We start from the raw sequence: 16,997 nt of genomic DNA on the forward strand, positions 1-16,997 counted from the left end.
CAGCAGCCTCCTCCGCTGCTTTGTATAGAAATGCTCCTTTGCCCACTTCTTCGTGATTCCTGACCATTTTAAGAAGAGGGTCTCTTCCACTTGCAACTCTATTTGCTGTATCCAGAATAATCCTGTTGTGAAGACATTCAAGACTCAACATTCCGCGATCACCTTGACGGCATGAGATGTACAGTCGCGGAACGGAAGACTTAAGATGCATGCTTTTGTTCATGTGCATAACCTTTCTTGTCCCGATATCAAGGGATCTGAGTTCGTTCTTCGCCCATGGAACCACTCCAAATGAATAGAGTACTACCGGGACCGCAAGCATGTCCGTTGCAGATACTTTGTTGCTGGCCGACAGTTCGGAAGACCAAATCTGCCGGATGAGACGTTTGTATCTGCTTCGGAGAGTATCCTTTATAGATGTCACATCCTGAACGCGGCTCTGTGGCACACCCAGGTATACATAAGTCTCTCCAGCGCAAAGGTGTCGTATAGCGCTTCTATCGACGAGTTCAGGGTCTTCAGGGATGCCATTAAGTTTTCCTTGCTTCAAATAAACTTTAGCGCATTTGTCTAACCCAAATTCCATTCCTATTTTGTTAGGATATCGTTCGACTATCCCTACAGCTAGATGTAGTTGCTTTTTGTTTTTAGCATAGATCTTAAGATCGTCCATGTAAAATACATGAGTGACCTTTTACTTTCGATCTGCAGGTTTGCCGTAATAGTACCCGTCGCAATGGCGAAGTGCTAGACATAGTGGCAATAATGTAAGGTTAGAGAGGAGTGAGCTCATGGTGTCGCCCTGAAAGACACCTCTCTGTAAGGTGACCTTGTTAGTTGTCACACGATTTTTTCCAGATGAGATAGTAAATCTGGTTTTCCAGAGCGGCATCAATCTCTCTATGCAACTAACGATTTGCGGATGAACATCTAAACTTTCCAAAAGACAGATGGTAAGTCTATAGGAGGTCGAATCGAAAGCTTTCCGATAATCAATCCAGGCCATCGATAGGTCACGCTGGTAAAATGCTGCATCTTTGCAGACACATCTATCGATGAGCAGGTTCTCCCGAAATCCCGCTACGCCTTTCTTTGAACCTCGTTGTTCATACATTTCTTGCCACACAGGTTCAATTTCCCGAACAATCCTACCATTTAGGATAGCTGTGAATATCTTATACACTATGTTCTGACAAGTGATTGGCCTGTAATTCTTCGGGTCAGCTAAGTTGCCTATTTTCGGCAGGAGTATTGTGCGCCCTTTCACCAACCACTCCGGAATCGGCTCTTCCGACTTTAAATATGAAGTTAAAATACGGGCCAAATGCTGATGGTTTGAAGGAAACTTCTTCCACCAGGAGGTTTTGATAGAATCTGGTCCCGGAGCGGAATAGTTCTTCATCCCTCTTAATACCTTTTTCACCTCCTTGGTAGTGATGGGTGGGCAATCTTCATGAGGTGTTATGAGGGCATCACACAGCTGCTTGAAGCTATTTATACTTTCCGAGTCTTCGTCCAGTCTATGCTGCACTTTGTACACTTCTCTCCAAAATACTTCGACCTCGTCTGGTTTGGGTGCGTGGTCGACAGTATCTGGATGGTCTTGGAAGAGTCGAGATGGGTCAGAGAGAAACTGTAAATTTTTTTTGACCCGCCTCTCCTTCTGCTCTAGACTTCTCTTAGCCTCAGATAGTATCCATATTCTCGCAAAAATATGCTGCCTGATGGTCAGCAGCTTTGGCTTGTTAAGTGTGTGATACCGGGTCCGGAGTTCGCGCGCGAACTTTCGAACCTTGGCGGTAAAATTCCTGCGAGATGTGATGTAGTCAATCACACACTGAATGCGAGTGGCGTACTGTCTTGACCAGCCTATCTTTATGGCACGTTGATGCATTCGTCTTTTGGTCTTATGATCAACAGTTGGTTTTTTTTCGGTTCGCATCGGCGAAAGATCTCACTGAATTACATACACAATAATTGATAGCCCAAAGGTCGGATTCTTCGGAAAAATATCCACGAAGCTCGTCATCCATTTCAGCCAGATCTTTAGGCTTGAGAGAAACCTTGGTGTTGATGTTTCTCCGGGTCATGAAGCATTGCTTTTTCTGTATCGGATGTCTGCCCGAGGTTAATTTTAGTGTCGCCTCACTTTCTCTGTTGCCGGCTTGTTTTAGCTGTGGTAGAGTAGGCGTTCCGCTTACATAGCCCCTTTTTTGGAGTAATTCGGCATGGTTTCGCAGACGTTGATGCGAAAAGTGCGATAGCTCCGGGTGTTTCTCGCACCACAGAGCATGCAGATATGCCATGTAACCCCGTTCAGGTGCCACACTCGCATCGTAGCACTCGAGCGAGTAGTGATTCAGTCGCTCCATTCACATAACGGTCCCGAGATTCCGCGGATCCATCGCATTGAATCCATCTTCATTGGCTTCCCCAGCTCTAGAGTGGTCGGCATTGTTGACCGACCCATTGTCGGGAGCCCTACACGATCTGTTCTTTTAAACCGCACTTACTTCAACTATGTTTGGTGTTGGTATTGTTGTTCCCACGAGAAGCTAGGGAAAGGGGTTCGTCCATCCTTGTACAGCCCCGCATGCAAGGATAAGGCTACGTACTCTGAGAGGTCACCCGGTATCCCAGAGTCACCGTTCTAGACACCTCACCCAGGTGCCTTTCAGCTTTCGGCACGGTTTTCACACTTCGCTTGGGGGTTAATTCCTTCGGGATCACCCCTGGACAAATGTCCGTGACTGCCTATTTCTTTTTGTAACCATATTCAGCAGAAACCCTTGGTACAGGGCACCTCTACCCGCAACCCGAGGACGCGTTCGGTGCCTTTGTCATAGGGCCTTCGGTTTAATTCTAGAGGAATCAAAAACGAAACGAATGGTTCCGATACCGGGAATCGAACCCAAGCCTCCTGGGTGAGAGCCAGGTATATATATTGTATAAAATATACAAGATTGTTTTATCATTAACAAAGATTAGCTTTTATATGACAGTCAGAATGGCCCTTTTTCTTAGGGCAGGTATACACTCGAAGTTATAAACCGCTTGTCTTGGAGTCATAAAAATTCGACTCAAGAGATAAATTTATGTCTTCAAGGCGTATAAACTTGTCTCTAAAGTATAAATTGAAGTCTGGCTCTGTCTCAAAACTGAGACATGCTCAATTCGAACTTTTCGACTTCAGCATGTCTTGATTGGGGGTAATTTGAGTCAAACTCAAGTCAAAGCATTTTTACTCGGGTTGTCATAAATTTAATAAACTTTCATAAATTGCCATAAATTAAATAAAGTTACACAAAGATAAATTATGTTTATTTAAGAAATTTACGTAATTTTGACAATGTAATTAAGTCAGGAAGCAGAAGATATCGAAACTTATAAAAACATAGAACTGCACAAAAATTACATTTTATACATTTTATTATACTATAAACCAATTCCCTTCATTTTGTGGTAAACATAAAGTAGCCTATTTATAGGTATTCAAGGTTTTCTTTTTTATTCAATGTAGAAATTCTTGCTTTTTAATTTGACCTCACTTTTAAAAATTCTTATTTCCTTAGAAATAGCAGTTAATATTAACTATATATCTTGTGAGTTTCCTACTCGGTAAACTATTGCATCAAATTGCAAAAATGTGAAAAATAGCAGTTTTTCATTTGCCTCGCCAAAAAACGGAAGATACAAAAAACATTTTACATAAATTTCGAACATGTAGGAAAGCTCCACTAGAAATATGTCTTGCTCTTTTGTGAAATTGTTCCTTCTTTGCGACAAAAATTCAAATTTATGCATGTTGGAAATTTTTTCCCGAAATCAAAAATGGTTAAGCCCCCACAAAAGTGATAGTATGATTTTTTTATTTTAATAGAAGCTTTTTTTAAATATTTGAAAAAATAAAAAGGTGGGGTTTTCCTAAAAATCATATTTTCATTTATTCAAAATACAATATAAGAAATTAATAGGTTTTCTGTAAATCTGCAATTTTTTATTTTTCTTATATTTTGTTTACAGATTCTCTTTGTAAGAAAGGCACACTATCAGTTTTTTAAAGGGATTTAGCAATTTTTTATACCATAGAATTACATTTTGTTGACCTTTCCTTCCTTCTGAGAAAAAAAAGCAAAAACAAATTTTTCATATTAGCAACTATTTCTAAGCAAAAAAAATGTTAAAAACTGGTGTTCTTGAGAAAATCAACTTTTAACAACTTTACGAAAGCAGCCGCCATTTTCTCATTTTTCAAATTTTTTTGGATCAAAAACTTTTTTTCATTACTGAGAATTCGCAGGCAATCTTCGCATAATTGTAAAAAATCCAAAATTTGTTTTTAATTATACTTTAAAATACAGGTTACTTTATTTTCACCATAGAATGATGTATCCAAATACCAAATAATTTTGATACCTAGTAAGTTAGTAAAATAATAAGATTATTAAGATACAAGAGCTAGCAATAATTATGAAAATTAAAGATAGCAAACTCAGTTAATAATTGACTTGAAACACTAATTGTTGTATATGATTAAAAATAAAAATCATAAAATAAATACCCATAATTATAGGTTGGCTCTTTAAATTGCCAGTATGTATTGTTTTTTTTTCAATGTCAAATTCAGATGACCATGACACCATAACAGGAAAGCTAATGTCGAACCCTCATCGAACACAATTTGTAATCTGCAATGTATCGTTTTTCACCCAATCCATCCAATTGAGCGCCTACACGACTATTCATTGTGCAGATCGCGGAAAAAAAGTAGGAACTCGTTGATTGGCCGCCTACGGTTTCGACTAAGTGGAATATAATCGACTTGCGAAGCATCGAAATTCCGTACAGTACGAATCCTAAATGGAAGAAAGATCGTTGCGTACTTATCGTATTACGCTTTAGTAAGCAATTCAAGGGAAAAAAACACAATTTAACTGTTACGCTCCGAGGCCCTCGTTACTTTTACGGTTTATCGACTTGAGCTTTTATTATCGAATGTTTATTGCCCATTCTGAATTTCTATGGCGTTTTAAGGACATGATATTTCCATTTCGAAAAGAATCTAGTATATCACAGAAAATTAAGAAGTAAATATAAATTAATTTCTTATTTTTATTAAGTAAGAGTAGTTCGCTTTTTATTTTAAAAGATGAGATTACAAATTTGACAAAATGACAGATTTCAGAGCACAAACTGCTTTTAAAACAAAATAGTTAATGTTTTAACCAAAGAGATGAAATTTCAACTGAAATTATGAATCTTCAACAAAATGAATAAATTCTAAACAAACCAGTGCAACTTTTAACCATGTATTGATGAATTTTCAACAAAAAATATGAATTATTAACCGAGAAGATTAATTTTATACTACAAAAAAGACCAATTTTAAGTCAAATAGTTGAATTTTCTACTAAAAAATATCAATTTGCAACCGGAAGTGTAATATCTGATTTTTTAATTAAACAGAATAATTTTTAACAAAAAATAACGGATTCGCAATAAAATAATTAAATTTTAACTGAAATTATGATTCTTCAAAAAAAAATATTAGAAAATTACTTTAAATTTAAACGAAATAGGAGAATTTTTAAATAAAGTATATGAAGTTTTATTTAAAAATAGGATAGATAATTTTTTGTTGAAAATATGAATATTGAACTTGGCAAAGGAGAATTTTGTAAAAATTAGTTTAATTTTCAGCAAAGAGATGATTTTTTAATTGAAATGACGAATTTGATAGAATTTTGTTTGTTTGTAATAAGCTAGTTAAACTTTTAAAAAGTATAGTTAAACTATCAACAGAAAAATATTAATTCTAAACGAAAAACGTAACAGGTGCATTAATATTATAAATAAAAAATATTTTTCTTTTAATTCAAAACAGTTAAATTCAACTAAAAATAGAACAAGTACAACTACAAACAATAACAATACAACAAGACGAATTAAAAAAAACCTTTTGAATTTGAAATTAAAAGAATTGAATTATCAACATAAAAATTTATTATTCAAGCAAATAGTTGAATTTTAAATCGAAAAGATGAATTTTTACCCAAAAATGGAATAGTTAAGTTTGCAGTTAAAAACAATGATTTTCCGCCTGGAAAAAAACAAAGAGGTGGACTTTCAACTAATAAAATTAATTTTAAACAAAGAAGTTCATCTTTTAACCACGTATAGTTAAATTTTCAACCAAAAGAAATGAATTTTCAACAAAAAATAATATATTGTAATTTCCCGTTAAATAATATAATATTTGACTTAAAAAAGGAGAATTTTTCACAAAATATTTCAATTTTCAGCAAAAAGATGAATTTTTAACAAAAATGATGAAACCTTAAAGAATTAAATTAATGGCCAACAAAGTAACCAAATACCACTTTCATCCAAGTATATAGTTGATTTTTTGACCAAAAATCAAATTAATTTTCAACAAAGTTCTTTTAACAAAAAGATGAATTTTCTACCATAGCAGATAAATTTTCAGGAAAAAGCTGACTTTCGAATATAGACAGTCATGTTTCTTAAAAAACAGCTTACTTCTAACCCGAAAAAGATGAATTTTTAACAAAAAAGTTCATTTTCAGTGAATAGAGATGCATTTTCAACCAAATATTTGAATCATCAAAAAGAAGAAAAAAATTATTTAAACTAAACTGTTTGATTTTTTTACTGAATAGCTAACCGTACAGAAAATGTTTGAACTTGGAAAAAAGTGGTCTCAAATATATTCAAAATGTGCCTACTTCTGGAATTTTCATCCAAAATAGCTGACTAACAAACTTGACCTTAGTTTCGGACAATAAATAAGTGTATCAAAGGTTAAAGGGGTCAAATTTTACACCAATCTAATACCTTCTCTGATGAGAATGTAAAAAGTTAAATTATTAAAAACAATGTTCATTTTAAACGAACAAGGATGAATTTTTAAAAATAAGAAAATTACTTTCTGATCAAAAAAGATCAATCATTAACCCAAAAGAACATTTAAAAGAACGAGTGAACAACAAAACAGTTGAATTGTCCAAGAAGATAACTTTAACAAGATAGTTGAATTTTCAACTAAAAATATAGTACGGGACTTTCTAATCACAAACAATTTAGTTTCAACCCAAAATAGTTGGATCTTTTTATTGAGTTCTGTTAATTTCATTACTATTTAAGCGAAAAAAATAAGGGAGAGAATTTTTTTTAATTTAGAAGGAACTCTTTGAAAAAGGAGTAAAGGGGAGTAAAGGTATATTTATATCTCTATCTGGTTAAGCCATTTATGTACAAACAAATACAAAAATTCACGTATGAAATCTTTAAAATATATTATATTTATGAAAATTAATATTAATCAAACATTTTATATATTCTGGTACTGCTTAAGGCCCTAGGACCACGCTTTAGAATTGTTTCAAAAGGAAAAGAAGAATATGCCTTCATTTTTCCCCCAAAGGGAATCAGTTTAGTGGCTGCGTCATAAAATCCTATTGGATACTTTGAATTTAAATTGTCTTTAAATGAAAATGGTGCAAACTTGGTCTAACCCACGATTATTATTGATTTAAAAATCTCGCATTTCAGTAGAAAGTATTATTCTTAAAGAAAATTTAGGTTCCTTTACGTAAACGGAATTCGTCGAATGATTCTTTTCGATAAATCTGATTTAAATCAAAGAAACTGGTACGTGATTTAAATTTTTCGAAATGGATACGCACAAAAATTATTCAAAATTCAACGTTTCGTGGAATATTTTCAAGCTAGATATGTAAAGATTTACTTCCAGGAACAAATTTGGTAAGACAACATCAATTTCAACTTCATTACTTCTTGGAATGCTTCCCTCAGTTTCATAAATGGATCATCTTATTATTAAAGTAGTTTGTTAGACTTTCTCATCAGGTCTTGAAGTATCAGGAAATCTGATCTCAAATATTCATTTCTTTGTAAACTTTGTTATAACGAAATATTAATTTGAGCCAATTTAATATCCAAACTGTCTATGAATGAAAAAAAATTATAAGTTAAAAATGGAACTTGTAAATTTGATTCTCTCGTGCATTACTTTGAATTATTGCACAATGCGAGTTTGAATAATTCCACTCGAAGACATCCAGCATTGAAATTGTAAACGACGTGCAAGCTAAATTCGCCGAAATGCATTTGTCACGCTCAAAGGCTCGCATGTGGAGTTAAATCGCAGAAGGCAATCGTTTGTCAAAGGTATTTCCATTCCAAATTCAACACAGTATCGAATAGAGAGCAACAATCTGTCAGCAGGAATTTTATTCTCTTTTTTTCAGAGAGATAAACGTTTTTTTATCTATATCGGAAAAACCATATAAATTTTTCGAAAGTTCTTAATAAAAAATATAAGTTCGACGCAGTGCTAATTAAGGTATTGTGGAAAGTTAAATTATTGTGGTAAGTCTTCCAGGTATAACGTATACGTTACATAATATTCCACTCTTACTAAATAAGAACTTGTTATTTAACAAAACAGTTTAGACATTTTTTTGTAAAAGTTAGCCGTGATACAATTTATTTAAATACTTTTAAATTAATTCAAACTTGTTAGAAATTAACGCAATAACTAACTATAAAGGGTGTCCAATTAGTTAGAACAAGATATTTGTTTTTAATATTGTAAACAATCTAATGAATGTTTATTATTTTTCCGTGACTCGGAATAATTACCTATTTTAAATCCATATATTTCTATTTGTATATTTAATAACAATAGTAAATATACACTCGGAAAAAAATATTCTTGAAGCAAAAAAAAATTTTTTCTTGGATATAAATCATAATTAGGCTGAATCAAATGAATATTGTTCTTTTCACCAAAATATTCGATTAAATCACCGAAATTTTTTTTGTTGAATCAGTTAAATGCTCCATCTGTCAAGATATTCGGTTAAAACAATCAAAAATTTTAGTTGGATTAAGCAAATACTTTACTTTCCATATAATAACCATATTCTATGATTGAAACAAAAAATATTTTGTTGAAGCAACCAACATGTTCTCTTAGTGCATATATCCTTACTATTTTGGTATACATAGTCTTTATTTTTTGTGTGCAATTAACTCACAATGTCCTTTTAAACACTCTTTGCTGTTATTTTTTTCATAGTGACTAAAACTCTGAAGTATATAAGGAATTTTTGTAAACAAATTCACAATTTTATAATTTTTTCAGAAATACGGTTAATTTTTTATATGAAATAAACTCAAAATGTCTTGCAATTACTCGATGCTGTTATTTTTTTCATAGTTATACAAACCGTCAAGTACATACATAATTTTTATGAACAAATATACATTTTTACCGTTTTTCATGAATAGACATAATTTTTTTTGTAAAATTAATCCGCAATGCCTTTCCGCAGACTCCTTGTTGCTGTATTTTTCATTATGATAACTTATAAAATATTGCAGCAAAGAGTCTTTATGATGGAATTTCAAGTTGATTTCGCAAAAAATGTAGCTTATTCATTAGAGAATGGTCGTACTGTTCATTTATTTATGAAATATATACTCAATTCTCAGAATTTCAAGTTCATTTCGCAAAAAAATGAATCTATTTCTCTAAAAAACGATTAAAATATCAATTTATTCACTAAAATTCTTTATATAATAAACAGTTTTTGTTAGTTTGTAAAACATGACCGCAAGAAGACTTCGGCAATACATTTTGTGTTAATTTCACGAAAGTAAAACTCATTTATTAACAAACTAGAAAAATAAGCATTCGTTTATAAAAGTGGTTTATATAACTAGCAGTTTTTGTCATAATAAAAAACTAACAGCAAAGATTATTTGGTAAGATATTCATAGCTGATTACGCAAAAGAAAATAAAGCCCATTCATAAAAACATAGTGAACATTTGAAATTGTTTATAAAATTTCTTAAATAATTGGTAAACATCAGCTATTCTTCACAAGATGTAAGCGCTCACATTTATATCTGTCATATTTAATACAAAAGATATAAATTTAAAATATCTAATCATTGCGAATTACGAAAAAATGTCTTTTGTATTATTTTGTTTCTAACATTATAAACTGGAAGATTGACGATCCTTTCCAGAAAAAATACTTTTAAATCTGTTGAGAATTGTACTATCCAGCAATTTTGTCCAAAAAGACCTTTTCCCCCCATTTTTCACGCGTTTACATTTCTCGGTTTTTCCTAACACTAAAAATACAAACAATTTAAAAATTAATCATTAGAAAATTTTTTTTAATTAAAAGTTTTAACATGTTTAGAAGCAATCATCAATTATTAATAAACTTTAATTTATAGTGAGATGCTCCCAAAATTGAGAAATTTCAGTCAAAAATTTTGAAAATTGAACAATTTCATCAAAAATGAGTTGAAATTTTCTTACTTATAATTCAAAGCGTTTAATTAATTAATATATTTCTAGTTAAATTACTCGAAATTTAATAATGTAAGGTTGAAAACTTCTAAATTATTATTATAATGTATTAAGGGTCTCAAAGTTATAGCCTCTGACTTTCTAGAATTTTCATTGTTATTATTACACACAGAAAATTATGTTTAACATTAAAACTGATAAGGCAATTTAGTAAAGGATCCAAAATAAATTCGCCGAAATTTTCACCGATCGCAATGAAAAAATGTTTAAATTATTTTAATTAAATTGGAAAGATCGAAAAATAACCATGTTTAAATTCAAATTTTCTCATTTTTCTTTCCTCTTTTTCATTTTTGGCTAGAGAGAGGGAAGATTTTTTCTTTTTTTTTATAGGAGGAAGAAGTTTTTTTTTGCTTTTTTCAGATTGTGATGGGAACATTTTATCGTGTTTGACCAAATTTGGTCTTTAACTTCTTGATTTTGTTTTCAGGATTTATTCACATGTTTAAATTGTCAACTATAATTATCAATATTCAGGCACTTTAATTTTAATTGGAAAATAGGAAATCCAGCGTTCGACACGTTTTAATTTCAAATTGTTTAATTTTCATCTATTTTTATTTTACATATCACCATTTTAACTATTTAATTAAAAAATTCTCAATTTTTCGCAAAGCCTTTATTCAGAATTATTCTTATTCTTCGGTCTTACAATTTCCCAAACATATATTTCCAAATATCGATATTACATTGAAAATTAAAAATCTTTGAAATGACACAATTTTAATCTTGTCAATTCGAAAATTTTTTTATGTTAAGTTTGAAAATTTTCAAATAAAGAATTATTAAATTTGCAATGCTTGCTTCCAAAATATTTTCACTTTCAAAGCCTGAATTTGAGAAATACTTGTCTAAATTTTTAATTCTTTTGAATTTATTCTGAAGGCATTACATTCAAAAATGTTAAATCACAGATCTTTTAAACTAAAGACTGTGAAACTAGAATATTTAATACTTAAATGAAATAGTTTAAACTGACTAATGTTAAAGATAAACAATTCAGAATATTTTAATATAAAATGATTATATTTACAACTAAATATCAAGATTTTCAAAACGAAACTTTGCAAGATTTGAAATATTTAATAGAGAACTTGTCTTGACATTTTTAATATTTAAATTTAAAACTTGAACATGGCGAAATTCGAAATTTCTAAAAATGAAAACATTTCAAACAAAAATTTTTCGAATTAAGGCGTTTGAAGCATAAAAATAGTTTCAAGGCCTTTTATTATTACTTATTATTATATCATGTTTAAAAATAAATATGCATACATTATACATTTTCTTATCTACATTTAATTATTAAATACTGGTCATTTTTTTAGATGTGGTTTTTGATATAATTTAACAAATTTTTCTTACTCGTTATTTTTAAATATAATTTCAACTTATAAGATGTTATCAGAATTTTTGAACTGATTTCCTTCTTTAAAAAAGGGGTCTCAAGAGATTTTGATATATCACGATCGAATTTTGCTCATATTGCTTTTGTTGAATCCAATCTGAATTTCGTTCTATGGAATGGGGCGATTTTCATTCGGAGAATAGCTTCTCCAACCAACTATTTTTTCACGAATTCAATTTGATGAAGAAAAAGATTTCAGTTCAATTAAATTAAGTAAGAGTAAGTAAGACTATAATCCGATTCGACACAGAAGTTCGAATGTCGAATTTTCCTACCCCTCACAAGCTGAGATCGAATTGAAAACAGGCCGAATTAACACAGCGCGTGAGTCATGAGTCGAATTCTCGGAACCAAAACAAGCTGTCATCGAATCGAAAAAAATCTGAATCGACTCAGCGCCTAAGTCATGAGTAAAATTTTTCTAACCGCACATTAAAAAAAAGGATCAATTTTGTTGTAGAGCATTTTTCTCTCGCGATCATTTGACTCTCGAGATAAAAATGATTTTCCATTCGAATCAATTGGATCTCATTTTTTGGTTGATTTTTCAGACTAAACAAAATAGCCGCCAATTATTTGTGCCGGTGTCATTACGACATAACCTAAAAATGGTATCTAACCGCACGAAAGTGACAACTACACTTAACAGGTGATATTTTCTAATATCAGATTTCGTTCTTTTTTCAACTTTTCAAGTACACTGCACGATCAGAAACCATAAAAACCTTGAATATGAGCTAAGGTATTGTAAGAACGTCAGCCACCTTGGTTTGACTTCATACATGATCCCGAATCTGATCATTATGATCTCAAAAGTCGATCATTCTCTTCGGCCAATCAAAATGCTCTTGAATTCGGCATCATTTTTGTTGTACATAAAAATGATATTGATTTCGTTATTATTTTGAACACTTTTTTTACTGTGCGGCTCAAGCTGCGGTCGAATCTAAAATATCTGAACCGAATCAGCTTGCCTCAATTCGGATTGTTTAGATTCGATCTCAGTTTAAGTCAATTAAAAAAATTCGGCAAACGACTTACCTCTTGAGTCGATTTGGATTTTCCAACTCAAATTAAAGTTGATATACTTTCGGAAAATTCGATTAATGACTCATGCGCTAAATCGGTTCAAATAATTTTAATTCTTTCACAGCTCAAGTCGGTTCGAAAAATGCAACTCATGACTCAGGCTCTGACTCAGTTCGGATTTCTTCGATCCAATCACAGCTTGAGTCATTTTCGAAAAATTCGACATTCCGAAACATCGAAATGTCGGTTTTGAGTCAAGTTGAGATAATCGTGAGATGATCAGTCGAATAATCTCTTTTATTACTGACTCAGTTGTGGATAATTCCCAGCTACCGTAACCAAGTTCCAAGCCGCAATGACCTTGGCTCAAACTTCACCTCTCATCCCGGTACCTGATATGGTCACCATTTATCCAACAATTAAAAAGCCGTGGGTAAAATAATTACACAAATTCTTTCAAATCTCTGTTTTATGTGGCAAAAAGGCCCCTTCAGTGCCTCCATCTAAAGTCTAAGGTCAATCATGGATCATCAAGCGGTATAAAAGGATCGGGGAGCATCGATCACACGATCAGTGTAGCAAGACGACAAATGCACGTCGCACGATCCGATCTTCGTGCTATAATAACTCGGCCCGATCCCAAGGGTATAAGAGATGTCCCAACCGAAACCGGGCCTCAGTGTGTCATACGAGAAGGACATGTCAACGTCGAAGAGCAGCTCACTTCTTCGTCTCAACCAGGAATGTCGTGGGACCAGCGATTGGCAGGACCACGACACCGACTCGGAGATCAGCGACAACGAGTTCCTGACCAAGGGCGCCTTCCTGCTGACGCCCAGCCACGACCTCAGCATGGAGAAGGCGGCGACTATTTGCGAGAAAATGAACTTCCGGTGAGAGAATTTTCTTTGCGGCAGTGCGAAATGTGAACCACCATCGTAATCCCTCATCCCCCGGTCCACTCACTATCACCATTAACCATCTTACCTCTTTATCAATTTCTCTCGGGTTGGCTTCTCCATTCCTTATACAAATTCGCCATCCCTTCTTTAAGGTCACAGGAATCTTACCCCATCTCTCTTTATTTCTATTTTATGCTCTTTTTCCGTGTATAACTGGTCCCATATTCTCGGAGGTCGTTTTTCGAACTGGATACTACTATCAAAGATACGATGTCAGGCTCTGGATAAGAAGGAAAGCTAAAGGGGTTAGAGATTACAGTAGCCTAGTAAAATTCTTCCTTTCTTGGTGAACCATTTCAGAAAGGTCATAACAGAGTGAAAATACCATTTTTTAAAACAAAATCGCTACAGTAGGGCTGAACCAAGTTTGAATAAATGTTTCAAGCAAATAAGATTTAAAAATTTTTTGCGGTAATATGGCATGCTATGAATTTTTCAAGATTAAAATGAATATAATCGCTGAGACGCTTTCTGATAAATTCGACTTTTGTAATTCATTTGCTAGTTTATAAAGAAATTATCATAAGATTATATGGTAAATCACATTTTTCAGATTTTTTTAATTCCATTTTTGGTTTTGAATGTGGGCTTCTCTCATCTCACGAATATATCAAATAATTAAATACACAAATCAACATTTTCAAAAAGTAAAAAAACGATTATTATCTTCGATCTTATTTTGAAATGATCGTAAGATGCTATATTATGATGAATGATCAAAAAATATTATTTATTTAGAACTTTCATTTAAACAACGATCCTCGTAAGCAAATACACAATTTGAAATTGTCTGAATAAACAGGCTCACTTATTTAGAAGAAACTAAAAATGTCTTTTTAATGACATCCTTTTATTATATTTTGATATTAAATTATTTTATTATTGACACAATTATTATAAACAAATGTCGATTTCCACCATTCTTTCATAAATAAGCCCAATTCATTATATAGCTTTGACAAGAAAGATCTCGCCAGAGATTTTTTCTTGACATATTTCTGAAATTGACAGCAAGTGTTAAGTATTTGAACAATTTTCATTTTTAATATACCAATTTTTACATCTTTTTCATGAATAGGAATAATTTAATGTTATCAAAAAGCCTAAAATTTCATGATTTGTAAAATAAAAAATGTTGTTTTAGCTAGAATAAGAAATTAGCAGTTATACCTTTTACCTGCAAACCTTAGGGTCATTTAAACAAAAATACAACAAAATCCGCTGAAAATGAAACTGTTGGGCAGTTTTTGTCCAAAACAGTGCTTTTTGGTACTAACTTTTTTCCTGATCGAATCTAAATACCCTGCATAATTTCTTCACTGATATCGCTTACAAAGAATTTTAAAGTTTAAAAAGTTGTGTTGAATTTAAAATTAGAATTTTGAAAAAATATTAAGTTGCAACACCATGGAACAAAAAAATTTACTTTAATTATGGACGGCCAAAGAATTATTTAAACTCGCTGAATAATATTCATAAATCTAAATACATTGGAAAATCATCAAATTTTGTATCTATTTGATCTATGTTTCTTCCCCTGATTTCTTTCGAGGCGGATTTCAATTTTTATTTCATATTGTTTCTTATTTAATTTGACCATTTATCAAGTTCTTTCAAACTTTTATAAATGTTTAGTTTTTTAAATTCTTGTCAGTTAGTTGATATCTTCAGACAGCGTACTGAGAAAACATTCTAATTTTGAATAACCCCAACATTTCATCATTTTTGACTTTGTATCTACAGTCTTTTTCTATAATTTTTATAATCCTGAAAGTTTATTCTTTTTAAAGAAGTTGCGGCCATTTTTTATCGATTTCAAATTTTCCAAATTTCATTTTCGTGAATTTGTCGAACACGAAATTTCTTTAGTTTGAACTCGAGAATCATGCTATTATAATACTTTCATTGAAAACTTACTCTATAACTTACAATATAAAAAAAGGTTTCTCTTACATTAAAAAAAATTATAAATCAAACCAAATTTTTTTAATTTATAATTTCAGACAGCTTTTCGCTAACAGAAAATGCACTATAAAAAATTTGCCATAATCTTTTAATGAACACGATTTTTTTAATTTTTGAATAAATTAAAACTTAAAACTCAAGAAATGAACCGAAGATATTCTCCGATTAGGGTGCTTTAAAAAGCTTCAATGTTTTAAAAATACAATGTGCTCTTTAAAATGCCTGTTTCTTTCGGAAAAAAGAAAACTGTTGGACAATATTTGAATCTTTTTATGGTGAATTTAATAGTCTTGTATCATTTTGTATGAACTACTTTTTCGACAAATTTTTTACATAGCCACGACCACGGTAATCATGAATCACATGGGCATGTATGGATCAACTGGTATTACTCCACAGAAAGTATTCTTCTATTATATAATATGATATTACTGTTTATCCTAAGAATATTGTTTTTTAAATGTGTCGAAAGTCTCATTGGGAAATAATATAGATTTACTGAATTATAGAGGAAAAAAGTTGATCCATATTTACCCCGGAATGATCTAGAATTACCCCGGTTGACGGCAGTTTACTTTTTCTACCAATAAATAATAATTTAGTATATCTATGTAGCAATATTGGATACGATTTCATTAGTGATATATAAACTGCTATCGTGTTTATTTAATCCTTTTTTTCAATTTTTTATCAATAATAATTGTATAAACGTGTAAACAATTTACATAGCGGCAATGCATTCGTAGGAAAAAGATACACAACTCACGAGAAGAAATTGAATAAAAATATTAAAATTAAAGGTAGAAGGATAAGCCTATTGTGTCCAAAAATTTCTCTTAAATTTATTTCTACGTAATTGCACAATATCATTAAATCTAACATAAAAAATGTGCCCGCGTCGCGGGCACATTCTCATCGCGTGCTGCGTGCGCGGCTCGCTAGTTTGAGCGCGCCTAGGGCGCGCGACTGCTCATTCTCGCGCTTCAGCTCGGTCTTTGCATTACCCTCCACATTTGTGCACAGACCACAATGCGCAATTTTCTGCATTGTATGTTAAAAACTATTATATCAAATTCCTATTACAATTTCTTTTTGTGTACCTTGTTTTGGTACTGCTTATTCAGATATTGCAAAATAATGTTCACATTTTATTTTCCCTCATCCTAATAAGACCCTATTGTGGATGTTTAATCCTTTTCC

General features: G+C 31.8%; 1 protein-coding gene across 1 annotated transcript in view; it reads left to right on the top strand.

Moving 5' to 3' along the window:
- The first annotated feature begins 13,459 nt into the window (after positions 1-13,459).
- Positions 13,460-16,997, top strand: part of LOC117182099 — a 21,089-nt gene continuing 17,551 nt past the window's right edge. Inside the window, exon 1 of the mRNA XM_033375131.1 lies at positions 13,460-13,763. Within this exon, the coding sequence (XP_033231022.1) occupies positions 13,525-13,763 (239 nt within the window). The 5' untranslated portion in view covers positions 13,460-13,524. The remainder of the gene's footprint in view (positions 13,764-16,997) is intronic.

The sequence above is a fragment of the Belonocnema kinseyi genome, chromosome 10 (genome assembly GCF_010883055.1).
Source record: "Belonocnema kinseyi isolate 2016_QV_RU_SX_M_011 chromosome 10, B_treatae_v1, whole genome shotgun sequence".
NCBI lineage: Eukaryota > Metazoa > Arthropoda > Insecta > Hymenoptera > Cynipidae > Belonocnema > Belonocnema kinseyi.